Genomic DNA, 17,546 nt, shown 5'->3' with positions numbered 1-17,546 from the left:
ATATAGGTATTATATCCCAAGTTTCAAAGATGAATTGACGGATTTTCAGGAAAGCTATGCAATTTTGTAGAGATTACACAGTTAGTGTTAAGTATCACACTTAAACAATATTGGTTTACTGCAAGGTCTGTGCCCCTAATGACTCCAAGTCTCCACAATTGGTTGTTCTCTAGACTCTAAGCAAGATCAGTCAGACTCCAAAGCCACCGTTGGTTCTTATTCCTTTCCCATGTAGTAATTACTGAAGGTTCTATCTTGAACAGCTATATTGTAGAAACTTTAATGAATATCTGCTCTCTCTCTCTCTCCACCTTTTTCTTTGGAACTCAAAATGTAGACATGCTATAGAGTAAAGTCATTTGTCTTTGCATGTTCACATACCATAATCTCCCCTTTTAAGCTCTTACATGAACATGCTATTTAATAGTGGCCAGCAACTGAAGACAACATGACCCAACCTTTGGTCTTTCTGACTGGATCAAAGTGCAGCACCATTGATCTTGGCTGAATAATCAGAATCTGCTTTTAGGAACTGGGAGCTGGATCCCACAGAGATACTGAACTGTCTGTAGATAGCTAGCCTAGTAGCTTGGCTTCCCACTTGTTTTGTATAAGCAAAGGAAATGAGTGACCAGAGAGTGAGAGACATATGAGAAGCAATTATATGAAATGAAATAAGATGCATACAGGAATTTTGGGCTGCTTGGTTATTTGTGTTTTTCATATATTCCTAATTGGCTGCTGAAATTCATACACTTGAATTCTATAATAAATCCATATATATATATATATATATATATTTTAATGAAGTTTCGCTCTTGTTGCCCAGGCTGGAGTACAATGGTGCGATCTCGGCTCACCACAACCTCCACCTCCTGGGTTCAAGTGATTCTCCTGCCTCAGCTCCCTTAGTAGCTGGGATTACACGCATGTGCCAGCACGCCCGGCGAATTTTTTGTATTTTTAATAGAGACAGGGTTTCTCCATGTTGGTCAGGCTGATCTCAAACTCCCAACCCCAGATGATCCGGCTGCCACGCCCTCCCAAAGTGCTGGGATTACAGGCATGAACCATTGTGCCCAGCCCCTATATTCTTTAAAAACTTTTTTTTTTTTTTTTTTTTGGTTAAGCTAGCAGGAATTGGTTTCTTTTCATTTCAAACCAAGAGGGTCTTGAATAATATACCAATATAATACTGCTATGTTTGTAGTCATCTGCATTAGCTCAGACCCTTGAATACAGTAAGAAAGAAGCACAATAATAACAGTAATTAATAAAGAAAAGAAAATATTTAATGGATCATTATGTGTCAGGAAATAGTTTCCTGTTAATATGTAGAAACTCACTTAATAGCAATCTAAATGTTTAAAGAGCTAATACTGTTTTGCAGATTAGTGAACTATAACAATGAAGTAAGATACTAAATAACTTTACAGATATTCTAAAACTTTAGAAAAGTAAAAATCCTTAGGCAAATTTGATAAAATATAAATTCCTGGGTTTCATCCCCAGAGACTGAATCAATAGGTTTGCTAATTCTGATGGAGGTATGTTACACCATGCTACTAGTTTCCTCATTATGGAAATACAGATTCTGTGTAACAATGTCTATTCTACCTCACAATTTATTTATATTTCAAGGAAATATTTGTTCCTACTAGAAAGAAGCAGCCATTTTTACTTTAATACCATCTTTATCTATAATCTCTTTGAAATTCATTTTTTTAATATATTAAAAACCTGCTATACTTGCTATTAAGCATTTTATAGCAGGAAGACAAAATATTGTGGGGTGAGCTATGTGAAGATACTTCTTGAAGAAAATAGTTCTGCTTTCCTCCCTTAAATATTAACAAAAGGCTCCCTGATGTTTTCTTCTTATTTCGCTTCAGGGAAAAACAGTAGCTAATATTATTTTTAAATCATTTCAGACTTTGAATTCAAGGCTACGTAGCCAGTACCAGCTTTGTAGAGATTTGTAGACTTATTTGCAAAGTTGCTTACCACATGGCATAAAATGAAGAGGTTGCGTTGAGTTATCAATAAAAATATGTATATTAAACTTGGTCTTAGAAAAGAGCTGATACGGAAATGCTGTAGTAGTGCTCCAGATCTTCCCAGAATTGAAATTAATGTCAGCTGCATGATATCTTTCTCTGATTCTGAAAAATATATGTTAAGAAAAATACTTAGGACAAGACCTGCAAGACACAGTTTAAAACATATTGCCCACAATATAATCATAAGAAACTTCATGTAGTGTTTTGCTATAAAAGACTTAAAACATGAAAGAAATCAGTAATTGATTTGTGGTACAGTGCATCTAGCTAGTCCAGATTGGTAGAGATTGCAATTATACCAAAAACAAGCGTAAAGGACTGTTCCTTAGGCTTTCCCAGGAGCATCTCATTTGAAATAATTAAGAATTCATTGTCATAACATGAAACGTGAGGATTCACTCTGAATATTATTACTTGCTTCATTTACATTGCTTTTAATGCCAGAGTTCTTCCTCTTAGATTTCTTTCACGCCTAATTTTGTCAAGCTGCAAGTCACTCATTTTGATTTAGAAATTTTGGCAAATAAATTCTCTTGTTCTTGTCAAGTTTGTAAACACTATTCTTGTCTCTCCATTTTCTTTAAAATTTTTAGATACTACACAACTACTTGAATTTTACACAAATATTAGAGCCTAAAAGTAATTCTTATATTCTGAACAATTACACATAAATGAGTCAAAGAATTGCAAAAACAGTTTACCCTTGGAGCCAGACGCTTTGACTTTGGATCCTGGCACTTTTATTTAGTAACGTTATGGCCAGAGGCAAGTTATTTGACAAGTTTTTTTGCACAAGTGATGATATTAATATCTACCTCAAAGGTACTGAGGTAGACGTTAATATCTACATCAAAGGTTTTCTATTACAATAGAAAAGACGTGTAAAAGATTTACAGATTGTAAAGCAATATACACATGTAAAGTATAATGTCATTGTATGTTACCATAGCTTGATTCTCTGTGATCAATGTTTTATGCCCACATGTAGAATATAACATGAAGATATTTTCAAGTAGCTATTTAAAATGTTTCTGAGGGTGAATATGAAATCTTGTGTTTTTTTTTTTATGTTAACTATGCTGACATCTAAACTTCATGGTTCTCTTCCTAAATTGCAGAAACTGCAGTTAATTTTGCACAAACCTAATAGCTATTTGTGGAGCACCAATGCTTTATTCTGTGGAAACATCTTCTCCATGAGGGGCCTGGCAAATGGGTAAGGAAATACACATTCATCCAATGGCCTGGCATGCATCTGTATCCACTTGTGTTCTGGATCCCATCCCTTAGTTTCTGATTCAGTAGATCTGCAGAGGGTCTCCCAGACTTGTCCTACTAACAATTTCCCAAGTAAGCTGCGGCTGTTGCTGCTCTGAAACTGCAGTTTGAGAGCCACTGCTCAGAATGAGGACATGGGCCACTCTTCATTGTTATACTCTACCATTAAGGTCTAGAGTCCAGTTAGGGATTGAGGAGCCTTATGAATTGCATTTATCATGTAATAAGACACTTCTCAATGCGTCCATGATTTCAGCTTCTACCATTTTAAGAAATTAAATTTAAAACACAAATTCATGATTCATTCTCTCCTAAACCTTTGCTGAGCATCTACCATGGGCCAGAAACTTCTTTCATATGCTATGGCATGTTATCATATTTGTTACAAGAATATGGCATTTTTTATTTGAAAGATGTGGCTTTAAAGTATGTTACAATGAGAAATCAAAGTTTTGGAGACCCTCTTTTGAAACAGCTCTCAAATTCCATTTGATCTTCTTTTGAATTAAGGGTGCTTGCCACATAGTAGGTCCTCAAACATACTTATTTTTGAGTAAATATCCTGTTGTGAACAAAATAATTATGCATGTATACATTTAATCATTTTATAAATATTTGCCAGCAAACTATTGAAAACAAAGAAAGAGTGTGTGACTATAACTTATGGCTTCTTTTCACTACTGTAAAGTTATTGTTTGGTGTATATTTTAGTTTTCATGACTATTGTGAAATAAATTATTTAGAAAAATTATATTAAAGAGCTTGGAAAGTACACTATAAATCATTGGAAAATCATCACATAAGGTATTTTGATGTCACTACTGCATCCATAAAAATATTTCATCTAAGAATATGAAATTGCGTTTTAAAAAAGAGAGTTACTGGAGGAGCTAACAATGTGGTCTGTGAGTAGCGTTATTCACAAGAGTGATCTTAAAGTATTAAGACAGTTCTTTGCCATGCTTAGAAGGTAAAGTAAAAGTTAACCATATTTTAGACGTAAAGTAGCAAGTTTCTAGCTATGCTTATCATATTGTGACAGCGAGTAGCCTATTCCTGAAAGAATAAATATTGATAACATTAAAGATCCTAATTTAGGAATCCTAAGTACTATTTCAAATTTTTTTCCCTTAAACTAGAGCAACAAGTTAATTAAAGACTGAACATTTCCGTGAACTTGAGGTGATTTGTTTTTGCAAATTTGAGGTGAATGTTTTGTATCTTTGTGTGTAAGCCTTTCAATCCTTCTCATGGTTATAGGTTTTATGAGGCAGGGACCTTGCTTTTTTGTTTACTTGTTTATTTTAAATATGAGTATCTCCCATGCATGAGCTAGTTATTAGACAATGAAATAGACTTTAAATTAATGACTAAATAAATGATTCAAACATTTAATTTCAAATAATCATTTGGTAGAAAGTGAAAGCTTATAAAACTGTATAGTTATATTTCAGACAACAACCAAAACTGAGTTAAAACCAAATAATTAAAATATGAATGCCTTAGTTTTTCTTCCTTTTTTTTTTTTGATACGGAGTTTCCCTCTTGTCGCCCAGGCTAGAGTACAATGGCGCGATCTCAGCTCACTGCAACCTCCACCTCCCAGGTTCAAGTGATTCCCCTGCCTCAGCCTCCCGAGTAGCTGGGATTACAGTCTCCTGTCACCACACCTGGCTAATTTTTATATTTTTAGTAGAGACGAAGTTTCATTCACCATGTTGGCCAGGCTGGTCTCAAACTCCTGACTTCAAGTGATCCACCCACCTGGGCCTCCCAAAGTGCTGGGATTACAGGCAGGAGCCACCATGCCCGGCCTTTTATTTTTCTTTTTTGAGACAGGGTCTCACTCTGTCGCCCAGGCTGGCACGCAATGATGTGACAGCTCACTGCAAGCTCCACATCCTGGGTTCAAGTGGTTGTCCTGACTCAGCCTCCCAAGTATCTGGTGTTACAGGTGCACGCCACCACACCTAGCAATTTTTTTTCTTTTATATTTTTGGCAGAGACAGGGTCTCACCACTTTGGCTAGGGTGGTCTTGAACTCCTGGCCTCCAGTGATCCACCTGTCTTGGCCTCCCAAAGTTCTGGGATTACACGTGTGAGCCACCGTGCCTGGCCGAATGCATTAGTTTTTCAAAACTTTCAGAAACCTTAGCAACAGAAGAGGTAGAACTATATAAATTTTAATTGCTAATAAGAAATTGGCCTTAAAAAAGGTGTCTATGTTTATATCATAAATTCATCTTTAGATTAACAAAATACCAGTGATTTTTTTTGGAATATCTGCTAGTGATCAAATTCATTTCTCAATGAATTAACACACACACATTTATTCAATATTCTGCCAATCCACTCAAGATAAGATTGAACGATGATGATTCTACATAGACTGCCCCAGGTAGGGAGGATAAATTTATGTTAATTTGGGGGTTAGCCAGAGGTGTTAGTCACTTATATCATTAAACAACAACAAAAAAATTCATTGCAAACCAAACCACCAACAAACAAGTGCACGTCTGAATTTATAAAACATTTAACTTTAACCAAATTTTTAAGAGAAAAACATCTATTTGACTATAAACAACAAAAACATTAACAGAAGTTGATTAATGAACTAATTTGTCAAAAATTTGTGTGTGTGTGTGTGTTCTGAAATTACAGGACTTTGACTTTTATATGCTAAATTAATCAGTTCAGTGATGTCAAAATACACAAATTTATTTAGGCACAAAAATTTCAAAGTTTAATGAAATACCAATACTCACTTTTTTACTTTGTTGCAAAAAGAGGCCAGGCTCGTATTACTGCCTTGAGGTACTTCCACTAGCTGAATGGAACAACCTATTGACTTAAAATTAAAACTACTAAATTAATATAATTTGGTGAAGAGAAAATATTAAATAATTCTACAGTTTTATCCTGTTATGAAGTTTCATTCAGATTTCATTTTTAATTTTTTTTGATTTTTAAAAATTGAAGTAATATTTACATATAGAAAAATGCATAGATCTTAAGTATATAATTTGAGTTTTGTAGAAGGCATAAAACTGTGCTATCAATACCCCAATGACAATATAGAACATTTCTTTCATTTTAGAAAATGTCCCCATATCTTTTTTTATATAAATCTGCATATCTATTTGGTAACTATTGTTATTCAGATTTCTATCACCATAAATAAGGTATATGCGGTATTTTATTTGCAGCTTCTATGTAATGATACACATATTTTAAAATTATTTCTGCTATCACACATATCAGTAGTTTATCATTGTTATTGCTGATTAGTAGTATTCCATTGTATGACTGTTCCACAATTTGTTTAGTCATCTTCCTATTAATGAACCTCTGGGTTGGTTTTAGCTTTCTGGTATTGTAAAGAAAACTATTAATGCTCATATACAAGTAAATATGTGAATGCATGCTTCATTTCTTGGGAATATATACATGAATAGCTTGGGAATATATGAATGAATAACTTGGTCAGAGAGCGCATGTAGGATTAAAGAAACCATTCTTGCCTTATGCATTTTAAAACTCTGTTATTAGGTATGTACACATTTCAATTTATTATCTCTTCCTGATTGACCATTTTAGCATTACAAAATGATCCCTTTTTTCTCAGCCCTGAAATCATATTTTGATATTAATAATCATGCAAGCATTTTTTCCTGATTGAATGTTAAGTCTTTTTGTTTCTTTTACTTTCAATCTATCTCTGCCTTTGTTTCTTGTGTCCCTCGTAGACAGTAATTGAGTCCTTCCTTTTTTTAATCTCATTTGTCAATTCCTGCCTTTTGTTTGGAATGTTTATTCTATTTACATTTTGTAATTTATGGAAATTGTTAGATTTAAGACTGTCTTACTTATATTTGTTTCTAATTGTCTTTTCTATTTTATTCTGTTCTTCTATTTCTCCTGACATGTTTATTTTATTTTATTCTTCTGCTGCATTTTTAGATTTTCTTCTTTTTTTTTTTTATAATTCATGGTACTAGCTCTAGGAATTACGATATACACTCTTAACATATATCAGTTTACTTGGAGTTACTACTGTAACCATTGCATTTAACATGTATGAATTTACATAGCAAAATAACATTTAACCCCCTTCCACCCATTATGTTATTATTGCCGAATAGTTTTTTATTCACATACACAATAAATCCTACAATAGCATGCTATTGTATTGCTTTAGTACATTGCCTTTCAAAAAATTTAAAGTAGTCATTTGTATTATTCAACTACTATTTCTATCATTCTTCACTCTTTCTTAGATTCCATCTGGTGTCATTTTCCTTGTACCGGAAGTATTTAATTTGGCATTCTCATGTGTCTGCTAGCTGACTAATTTCTTTCAACATTTGTTTATGGTAATGTCTTTATTTTGTTTTTGGATTTGAAACTTATACTCAGTGAATATTTAGTATGTTTTATTTTCTTTCAAAGATTTAAAAATGTCATTCTATTGTCTCTGGCTTCCATTGTTTCGAGTGAGAAGTTTCCTTTTATTCACATTGTTGTCCCACTGTGTAAAATCTTTTCTTCCCTTTTTGCCCCCTTCCATAATTTTCTCTTTTAATTTTTAGATGTTTGAGTATAAAATGTCTATATGTGGCTGTCTTTGCATTTATTCTATTTGGGTTGTGGTGAGCTTCTTAGATCTGTAATTTGATATTTTCTATCAAATTTGAATAATTTCCTGACCATTATTTCTTCAAATTAATTTTGCTCCCTATTTTTCTTTCCTCTTGTTAGCATTCCAGTTGTCCACATATTAGGCTTCTTGTCTCATAAGTCTCTGAATCCCTGCTCATATTTATATGATCTCTGTGTTTTCTCTACTTCAGTTTGGATAATTTCTGCTGTTTTGCTTTCAAATTATTATTTTTCACCTGTTCTTTCCTATCTGTTGTTAAGCACATCGAGTAACTTTTTTATTGCATATATTTTGTTTCCAGCACTGGACTTGGCCTTTGATTTTGTGTGTTTGTTTCTTGATGTTTCTAATTTCCTGCTGAGCTCATCATTGGGCTAGCCATTATGAACATCTTTATCTACTTGAACATACTTTTAATAACCAATTTAAAGTCCCCATCTGTTAATTCCAACATCTGGATTATCTCAGAGGCTCTTTTGACTGATAGAGTTATTTTCTTGAGAGAGAGCCAAAATTCCCTGCTTCTTTACATATCTATGCATTTTTTATTTTATGTTGAATATTGTAGATGGCTCATGATGAATCATCATTAATTTTTTTTCATTGGCAGGCAGTTAAAATCCTTCTTGTCTTGTTTGCCTTATTACTCTGATTTTTGGTTGTTGTTAGGCCACATCTATTTTGGTTAATGTAGCATTCATTTTAGAGCATGAGTTTTACTCTTAAGACATGGCTTTGTAGCTTCATTTGAATGCCTGAAGTGCTCATATCAGTCTCTTCTCTAATTTGGCCCAAATTTCTGCCTTGTAATTTCAAGTCTGTGTAATTAACACAATCCCATCCAATTCTCAGTCAAAAGCTGACATTATCTACTAAGGCTTGCAAGCATATCCTAATATTGGCCAAGCACTAAGTCCTCTCTATACTTCTGACCCATACCCATTTCATAGCTACCTCTTCTGTAGCACTCTGCTTGTCAAATCATAGCTGCTTCTGCAACTTGGAACTGCAGGCTCTGCCTTCGCAGTCAGTGATAGTGCTGCTCAGACTGGGCTCCACCAGCCTGCACAGCAGCATGAAATTGCCCTCAGGCACAGACTGAGATGATCACAGGGCTCACTTTTCTCAAGGATTTATGTTCTGTACTGCCTATTCAACACCTTCAATCAACTGCTTCATTTATTTCGTCTAACTGTATAGTTGTTTTTAGGAGTAGGGAAAGTTTAGTAGTTGTTACACTATTGTGATCAGAACTAAACAGCCCAAAGATTTACTGAATTTTAATTTAGATATTTTGAGGTGCTACCTCTTTTGCAAGTGAATTCGAATGAAATAGAATTAGATGTTTCTTTTCCTATGCACTTACTCCACCTGTTATCTTACTATGTTGCCATTATTTGTTTGCAAGTTAACATGAGCAATATGCTATTCCTGAATTCAGGCATCATATCTTTTCTTCTTTGCATTACTCTGGATAGCATATCACAATATATTTTAAGGATTTTTAAAATAGTTGTTGTATTAAATAAAGAACCCGTCTGCCTCACCCAGGAAACTACAGCTGCAATAATGTTTCTCCTTTTTTAAATCAGAAATAAATATTATTTACTTCTGATTTTACCTGTGTCTAGACTCAAGCAGAGAAACAGAGAAGTCTTCAAATACAGAAAAAAGCTCTGGTTACTAAAATGATTGGAAAGTTAGTAATAAAAGCATTAAGATGAGTCACACAATGAATACTTAATTTCCTACCTTTGGAATGATCTCGATAGAAGTTGCCTGCTAATCATATAAATTAGGAGACTCTGAGTAAAGGGGCATTTTTTCCTACCAATAACGATATAAAGTTCCAAATCATTACAATGTGACTTAAAATATAAATGTAATGAAACGTATTTGTATTTGTGTATGTGCATTAAACAAAAAATAGAAAATATTATCAGTTAAACCTTCAACTCTGCTATTTTTATCAATGAAATGAAAGTACCATAATTAAAACCAAATAAAATTTTATAATAGTTTTGATGAAACTGGAACTGGAACCTTATAGATGATATTTTAAAAAATTTATTTCCCCTTTTCTCAGAAAAAAAATCTTTAATACAAGAACACATCATTTCTGAAAATATTTTTTTCAAAAGTAATATGAATAGGTTTCCCTATTTAAGGTTAGTTACCTTCATTACCAAATTAACACAATACATTATTGAATGATTCTTTCAGATTCATATTTTTAGATTGACATGTATTACACATACCTCTATGTTCTTCTGCCATGTACTTTCCCCCATCCCGGGTTGAAGAGAGCCTTTCAAAAGCATCCAAGAGGGTTCCACAATGTTCACATGTCCACTCCTTTTATTCTCTTCTTTGGGCATGAAGTCAGTTGAGAAGGACGAATTTGTAGGAGGAATGCTGCTTTCAAATCCTATAGGGTAGTTACGGTTTTCATTTTCTAATTCTTTCTGTAGATTAATTTTATCCAAACTTGTGAATGATGGAGCTAAAATATTGAATCTGGAATCATCAGCACCATGATGTTTTCCTCTGGGGCTTCCCCAGGGGCATTCTTTATTCACATTTTGAGGTTTTGGTAACACAGAAGGACTAAAACCAATTGCTGGTGCTTTTCTAACTTGATGCCAGGAGAGTTCACGGCTTTTAGAAGTGAATTCATTCAAGGATATTTGGTGTGCTTCGTTTAATGAATGCCCTTTTGAGTCCCATTTTGGTGCAATAGGCACAAAAAAGGTGTCTTCATCAATTTCACTCTCGTAGTGTGGAATTTTGCCACTGATCTCATCTACTATCTGATCAAAACCCAGACTGACTTGGCTAGAAGAATGGGGTTGATTTACAAAGAGAAATTCTTGGTGTTCATACTGCTTTTCATGTGATTCATTGGGATTTGGATCTGTTTGCCAAGAATATGCCATTTTTTATTTTATGTAACTGAGAGGGTTGATTCTGCTCCAAATATCTCCTTGATAATATAAAAGAAGATAGAAATTTTCCTAGAAAAAGCATAAAATGAAAGAAAAAGTATTTAATTTGAAAGAAAAGAGCTTGTAAGACAGATATAGGATAAATAACTATAAACAAGTGTTTTGTGGGCTTTTTTTTTAGCAAGTGAAATAATTCCTTAAGTACTATAAAACTCTATCTGGTCTTACAACATTATGAGTCTGAAAGGAAAGTATTGACTGGGTAGACTGATAAAACTCCTGTGATAGAAAAATAAGTTCACCTCAATTATAATGAAAGTTTCATGAACCTATTCAAAGTCAATATTCCCCTTTTTCTATTAAATATCCACTTATCATTTGAGTACAGAGGGAAATCTATAAGCATGTTGGCATGCTAAAGTCTCTTTCTTATTAGCTAAACAGTCTCTTCTTGACCAGCAATTACCCCGTCCATAGACATAGTTTTAACTCTTTTCTATCCACCACAACAAATCACCTTAATATGGTTAGCTAGACATTTTCCTTTTCCCCAAAAAACTTTAAATAATTGCAAAGCCTTTTATACTTCCCTAAAACTACTAACATTAAGTTCATCAATTGACTTTATGTTAGTAAATTCAAAAGACAGTTTTCAGTCCTTTTTGAATTTATCTCTTCACAGGATTTGATACCATTCACCATACTTGTAATTTCTTGCTTTCTTACTTTGGCTTTTCATGACACTGAACTTTCTGAGTCTTTCCGTGTTTTTTGTTTTGTTTTGTTTTTCCCTATTATGCATTTTCCATCATATCCTTGTCAGAACTTTTTTTCTTCCCTATTATTCTTTTATTGTAAATTATTTCATACCTCCTGTGGTTTAAATTACTATCCTATCCATTTGTCAATGACTTTAACCTTGGCCACTCTTCTTATTAATCAATAGCTCCATTTGGATATCTTTTAAGTCTCCAAATGAAAGTCCAAAACTAATCATAATTCACCCAAGAATCTGCTCTTATTACAGTGTTCTATGGGGCAACAAAATGACACAATTATTCACGCAGTTGCTCAAACCAGAAACCAGAGTTTCACCTTTGAATCCTTCCTCATCTTTCTTCTTCTATATCCAATAATCCACCAGTCCTTGTAGGGTGTACTACAGAAATACATCTTGAATCTGTCTTCCCCTCTCTATCACTACCATAGTCCTCATTTAAAGCTTTCATATTTTCACTTGAAATATTGTATTGACTCTGGGACTCCTTTTCCATTTTCTGCAATTCATTTTTGTGCCCTATACAGTAATCCAATTATGTATGTTTTATTTAAGACATTAACCAAATATCGCCACTGGTTATAGTTTTTCAGTGGTTCCCTTTTATCTCAGGATAACGTTTATTAATTCCTCAGTTGACTTGGAAGTTCCTTAATGATACGTGACACTGCACACTGTCTAGGTTCCCCTTATGTTACTCAGTGTCATTCTCTCCTTTTCATCATCCTGGCCTTCTGGCTCCTCAAAAGGACTTCATTTTTGATAACTGACATTTTCCAGGGTGTTATCCTGGACACTCATCCTACTTCTTGCCTTGCTAATTCTTTTTCATTATTTAGGATTTAATTGAAATATTAGTTCTTCAAAGAAACCTTCTGAATGCCCTGGGAAGGTAAAACTACTGTATATTTTCTACAGTTTACACTTCTCATTGGGACTAATAATTACACCTGTAATTACATATGTACCATTTCACCTTTCCATTAGATCAGCAGACCACATTTGTTATTGGTTTTTCTTACTTACAACTCAGTGCCTCGTCTATTGCTTCACTCAGAGTAGATGCTCTTTTGTTGACCATATTATTTAACAAATTTTTTAAAACCACAGTTAAGTTAGGGAAAAAATGAAATTGTGAAGTATTTGCTTCACTTTGATGGATTTATTAATTCTCTTGACAATTATGTGTGCATGTGGTAAAGACAAAAACAATTTTAAAGGATAATTCTGGTAATGATTATCAAACATTTCTCTATCAATCTTTTTTGCAATGCAATTCGATTTTTATTATACTGGCATTTAAATTTTTTTGAAAATCATAATCACCTAAGGAATAAATGAATTAGATTTATTATACTTTATATATTCAGTAAAGTAATTGAACTAACTGATAAATTTGGGAAAGATTTTCAAGAGATGTATGTAAATGGTGTATATAATAAAGTGTTAACCAGAAAATGAATCTCAAAATATTATTTAAAGCTATTATAAGAATTCATGAGTCACATAGCTATATCATTATCTACCTGAAACGCCCTTTTCAGGAATGGCAATTTTTCTCTTGATGTTTCTAGTATAAGCTATGTTTCATTGGAGCAAATTGTACTCCTTTAACCATCTGTCATGGAACTCAGAATTTGTCAGCAGATGTGACTTTAATTTTGACAACAACACTTAATATTCTGTTCCGCTCTTTCTTAGCTTGACTTGCTCCTTGTAGTTTATTATGGTAAATGTAGCTACATTAAAGTGACTTCTACAATTTTTGATGTTTTCAAAACCTTGAGTTTTTTTAATTTTATAGAGTCACAGGAAGGTCTTTAAATAAGGTATCAGTGGTCTGATGCAGCAATTAAAGATTCCTTTAGGCTGGACCATCTTGTTATTGTTAATGATATCTAACAGTTTTTGAGGACCTACTCTGTGCTAATGCTTTATATATGTAGACATTTATATGTTTTAACATGTTTATTTCTCACTTCAATCTGTCAGATATATAATATTATTACTACCACTGAGCAAATAAACCGAGGAACAAAAAAGTGTATTAACTTATCTAAGATTTGAGTTTATGTTTACAGATTTATTATAAACAAGGATTAAAGGAGGCACATGAGTGAACATGACATACTAGTATAACATGTAGAGCATGCCTGGATTTTGGCCCTGAAACAGAGTGTTCACTCAACTCAACTATCTCCACTAAAAAGGGTTAAAAACTTTTTAATTTTTATTAATAACAACTTTTTTTTTCAAGTACTTCTCACAGCAAGCTTGAAATGGGTTAGAAGCCTGTCTGAAAAAATTTCATTATCATGAGATAAAGGAGAATGAGAAATATCTTTTCATATTGAAAATGTAATAAAAACACAACCTCTTCCAGATCCATTTCTTAATATTAAATTTGGTTGTTTTAAGAAATTTCTAATAATTTTCAATTTTTTTTTTACCATCATATTCTAGAAGCTACAATATTTCTTAGTTTATAAACCAACAAACAAAAATGTTATTTAGTTCCAGCCAATAAATGTTTGCATTTTGCATTATGAAGTAATGTATAAAATAATTAAAAGTCATACACTTTGACTTTGAAACAGACCACACGTGTAGTTTAAGAGCAATTGTGACATATTTGAGAAGGCATGTCTAAGAGTCCCTGATTTAAGTAAGTCTGCAGAACTACAGAAAATGTATTTCATAGACAAAACTGTGTCCCCTCAAATATTCTCATGTTTTGATCCCTGGAACCTGTGACCATGGTAAGTTACCTGGCAAAGAGGATTTAAGAATGCAGATGAAATTAAGTTTCCTAATTAGCTGACCTTAAAATGGAAAGATTATCTGACTGGACCCAGTGTAATCACAAAGATCCTTAAAATGGGAGAAGGAGAGAAGAGATCAGACTGCTGTGATATGAGGATTGAATCCACTTTGCTGGCTTTTAAGATGAAGAAAGGGGCCACATGGCTAGAAATATAAGACGTCTCTAGAAGCTGGAATGGTCAAGGGATCTCTCCCTTGGAGCCTCCAGGAAGGAATACAGCCCTGATGAAATCTTGATCTTAGCACAATGGGACCCATGTTGGACTTCTGACTTACAGAACCGAAACGTAATAAATGAGTCGCTTTAAGCCACAAAGTTTGTTATAATTTGTTACAGCAGCAATAGAAAAGAAATATATAAACTGAAAGGTATTTCCTAAATTAACTGGAAAATCAGAGACTAGAATAAGTATAGAAGACCACACAAAAAAACAGCTCTCTGTTATTGGTTGTAAAATTCAGCTCAATTCAAACAGTGATATTTGAAAGGTGGTATTATTAATGACAACTCCTTAGTGTACTACAATTGCTTATAACCTTGTATTCAGTTCAACTTGCAAGAGGTCAGTTTCTGTTGAGGATTAATTACTTATCTGGCTTCAAAGAGAAAGTACAGACAAAAATTCGGCACCTATCAAGAAAAGGACAGCCTCTGCCAGCTGCTTCTATTTCTTAAATCTACAAAGGTGTAAATATCATTCAAACAACTCCAATGTTCAGAATAGGAACAAAAATGTTTATTTTACAAAAGAACAACAAAAAAGGAACCTTTCTGAGAATGTTTGTTCTTGATCCAAAAAGTCCTGCCCATATTACTAAGAATATCTACAGGAGGAAGATGAGAGAAGTATAGAAGAAATAAATTATGGGATTAAATAAAAATGATCTTTATTTCAGATAACAAATTTTAGGAATATAAAATTTACCAGTGTTTTAATTTATATAAATATCATGGGAGATAGAGATTGTGCCAAGACAGGATGTGTCAATGTTTAATGAGCTAAACCACCTGTATTTTTAGTGAAGTGGAAGGGAAGTCCATAACTATGGCTGCTGACCTGGTTACTGAGAAGGCTCTGAGCTGGAAGGATATTCTGAAATTCCCAGGTTTCTCTTCAACTGCTCAACCAATTCCCAAGTATCTCCTCACTTGCTGAACCAAGTGTATGTATTACACAGACATACACACAGAAAATAATATTTTAGCAAGACATAAATCTGACCTTTCTCAGTTCAATTTGGTGTATAGAGAAGACAATAACCAGATAGATAGACAGACAGACAGATAGATAGACAGATAGATAGATAGATAGATAGATAGATAGATAGATAGATTTATCTTTTATTATTTACATTATCTCACCTTTTTCATTTCCAATTTGGAATTGAGTGATAAGGTAAACATTTTATTATTTATGTAAGCTCTGATACTATTTTTATTTAAGTGAAGACAAGAGTTGCTTGAGGAAAACTAATCTTTACAATCTTGATTAGCTGCCCTTTTATGCGAACAACTGACGTTTTCTTATTCACATATAATCTGATAGAAGCTTCACTTCCCATTAAACTGCCTAAAGATTCTTGCATATGGAAAATTCAAAGCTGTCATTTATTCTCATTTTTGAGAGATACTGACTTGAATGAATACATTTATTTATTCACACACCTATTACTCATTTGCCCATTTATTTATTCAGTAGCTGTTTTTAAGTATATATGTCAAGCATTGTACAGAGCACTTGGAATACAAAAATGAATACAAAAAATATAAAATACAGCTCTGGCTTTCAAGTAGGTCATAGACACAAATTTATATTATTGTACAATATAGGAATCACTTTAATAGACACAGGCTCCATTTTATTTGTAGGATTTTATATAGAATATTATTAAGCTTATTTTGCCTTGGAAAAAGCAAAAATAAAATTCATGAAGAACATATCTGAGGTTTGTATGTTGGGTATGTTTTTGTTTAGAATGTGCAATATGTCAAATATAATTTTGTGCAGGACATTAGACCTGGTTTCAAGAATGTTTTGATTCCTAAGCATTGTTAAACTTTCAACCTTAAATATAATAAAGCAGTTGAATCAGTAATTCATTCAATGCCTCTGAGTGTGTCTTAGGAGTAAATAAGACAATAAAAAGTTAGCCTCCTATTTTCACATAACAACTTTGGGGTAAATGATTTGTGGGAATAAAGCTTGCTTCAGGGAAAGACATGGAGAGTGAAGGAAACCCACAGACTGAATGCTGATAGCCCTTAAAATATGACACTCGCTATGGGGGCTGCATAAGTACAACCTAGTGGCATTTGAGGAAGAAACAATGATTCAATTATTGTCAGACAAATCTAACCTGAAGAGAATTCCAGGACAATGAGAAGGTTTACTGATCAGAAGATGTGGCTGCTGTTTGCTTTGTCTACTGCAACAAATATGAAGATCCCCTTCCTCTGTTTAAATCTTGTTTTACTGAGTGTTCTCTTAGTAATGAGTGAGAGGATTGGAAAATTATTTTCAATAATTTATTTGCTGCTCAGAGAATTTTTTTACATTAAGACTGTAAGCAGTGTCATTAGGAAAAGAAGATTTCAGTGTGTCAAAGTGAGTGGGGTAAGATTTCAAGAATAGAAGATTCCTAAGCTAACTTGAAGGAAGTAGTTTTTCTGACAGATTGAGAAGAGGAAGAGGAGGTTCTTAAATTGGTTTCCATACAGAGGATATCAATTTGGCAGTCAAGTCAAAAACAAGAAGGAAGAAAAACAGGAGTAAGAAAAATAGAAGATAGGCCAGGCGTGGTGGCTCACGACTGTAATCCCAGCACTTTGGGAGGCCGAGGTGGGTGGATCACGAAGTCAGGAGTTTGAAGCCAGCCTGGCCAACATGGTGAAACCCTGTCCCTATTAAAAATACACAAAATTAGCAGGGTGTGGTGGTGCACGCCTGTAATCCCAGCTACTTGGGAGGCTGAGGCAGGATAATTGCTTGAAACTGGAAGGC

The 17,546-nt window shown here is 33.6% G+C and overlaps 1 protein-coding gene across 6 annotated transcripts in view; it reads right to left on the bottom strand.

The window, feature by feature from the left end:
• Positions 1-17,546, bottom strand: part of PIK3C2G (phosphatidylinositol-4-phosphate 3-kinase catalytic subunit type 2 gamma) — a 422,739-nt gene that overhangs the window by 373,311 nt on the left and 31,882 nt on the right. For 5 of the 6 annotated variants that reach the window (XM_021922093.2, XM_017945702.3, XM_017945703.3 and 2 more), the window contains 3 exons: positions 10,257-11,012; positions 6,104-6,186; positions 2,005-2,162 (listed from right to left, as the gene is read on the bottom strand). In XM_021922093.2, coding sequence (XP_021777785.2) covers positions 2,005-2,162; positions 6,104-6,186; positions 10,257-10,934 — 919 coding nt within the window. In that variant the 5' untranslated portion in view covers positions 10,935-11,012. The remainder of the gene's footprint in view (positions 1-2,004; positions 2,163-6,103; positions 6,187-10,256; positions 11,013-17,546) is intronic. The other variant, XM_021922095.2, reaches the window with a different exon arrangement.

The sequence above is a fragment of the Papio anubis genome, chromosome 9 (genome assembly GCF_008728515.1).
Source record: "Papio anubis isolate 15944 chromosome 9, Panubis1.0, whole genome shotgun sequence".
Taxonomy (NCBI): Eukaryota; Metazoa; Chordata; class Mammalia; order Primates; family Cercopithecidae; genus Papio; species Papio anubis.
The sequence above is the reverse complement of the archived record's forward strand: the minus strand, read 5'-3'. Positions and strand labels throughout refer to the sequence as shown.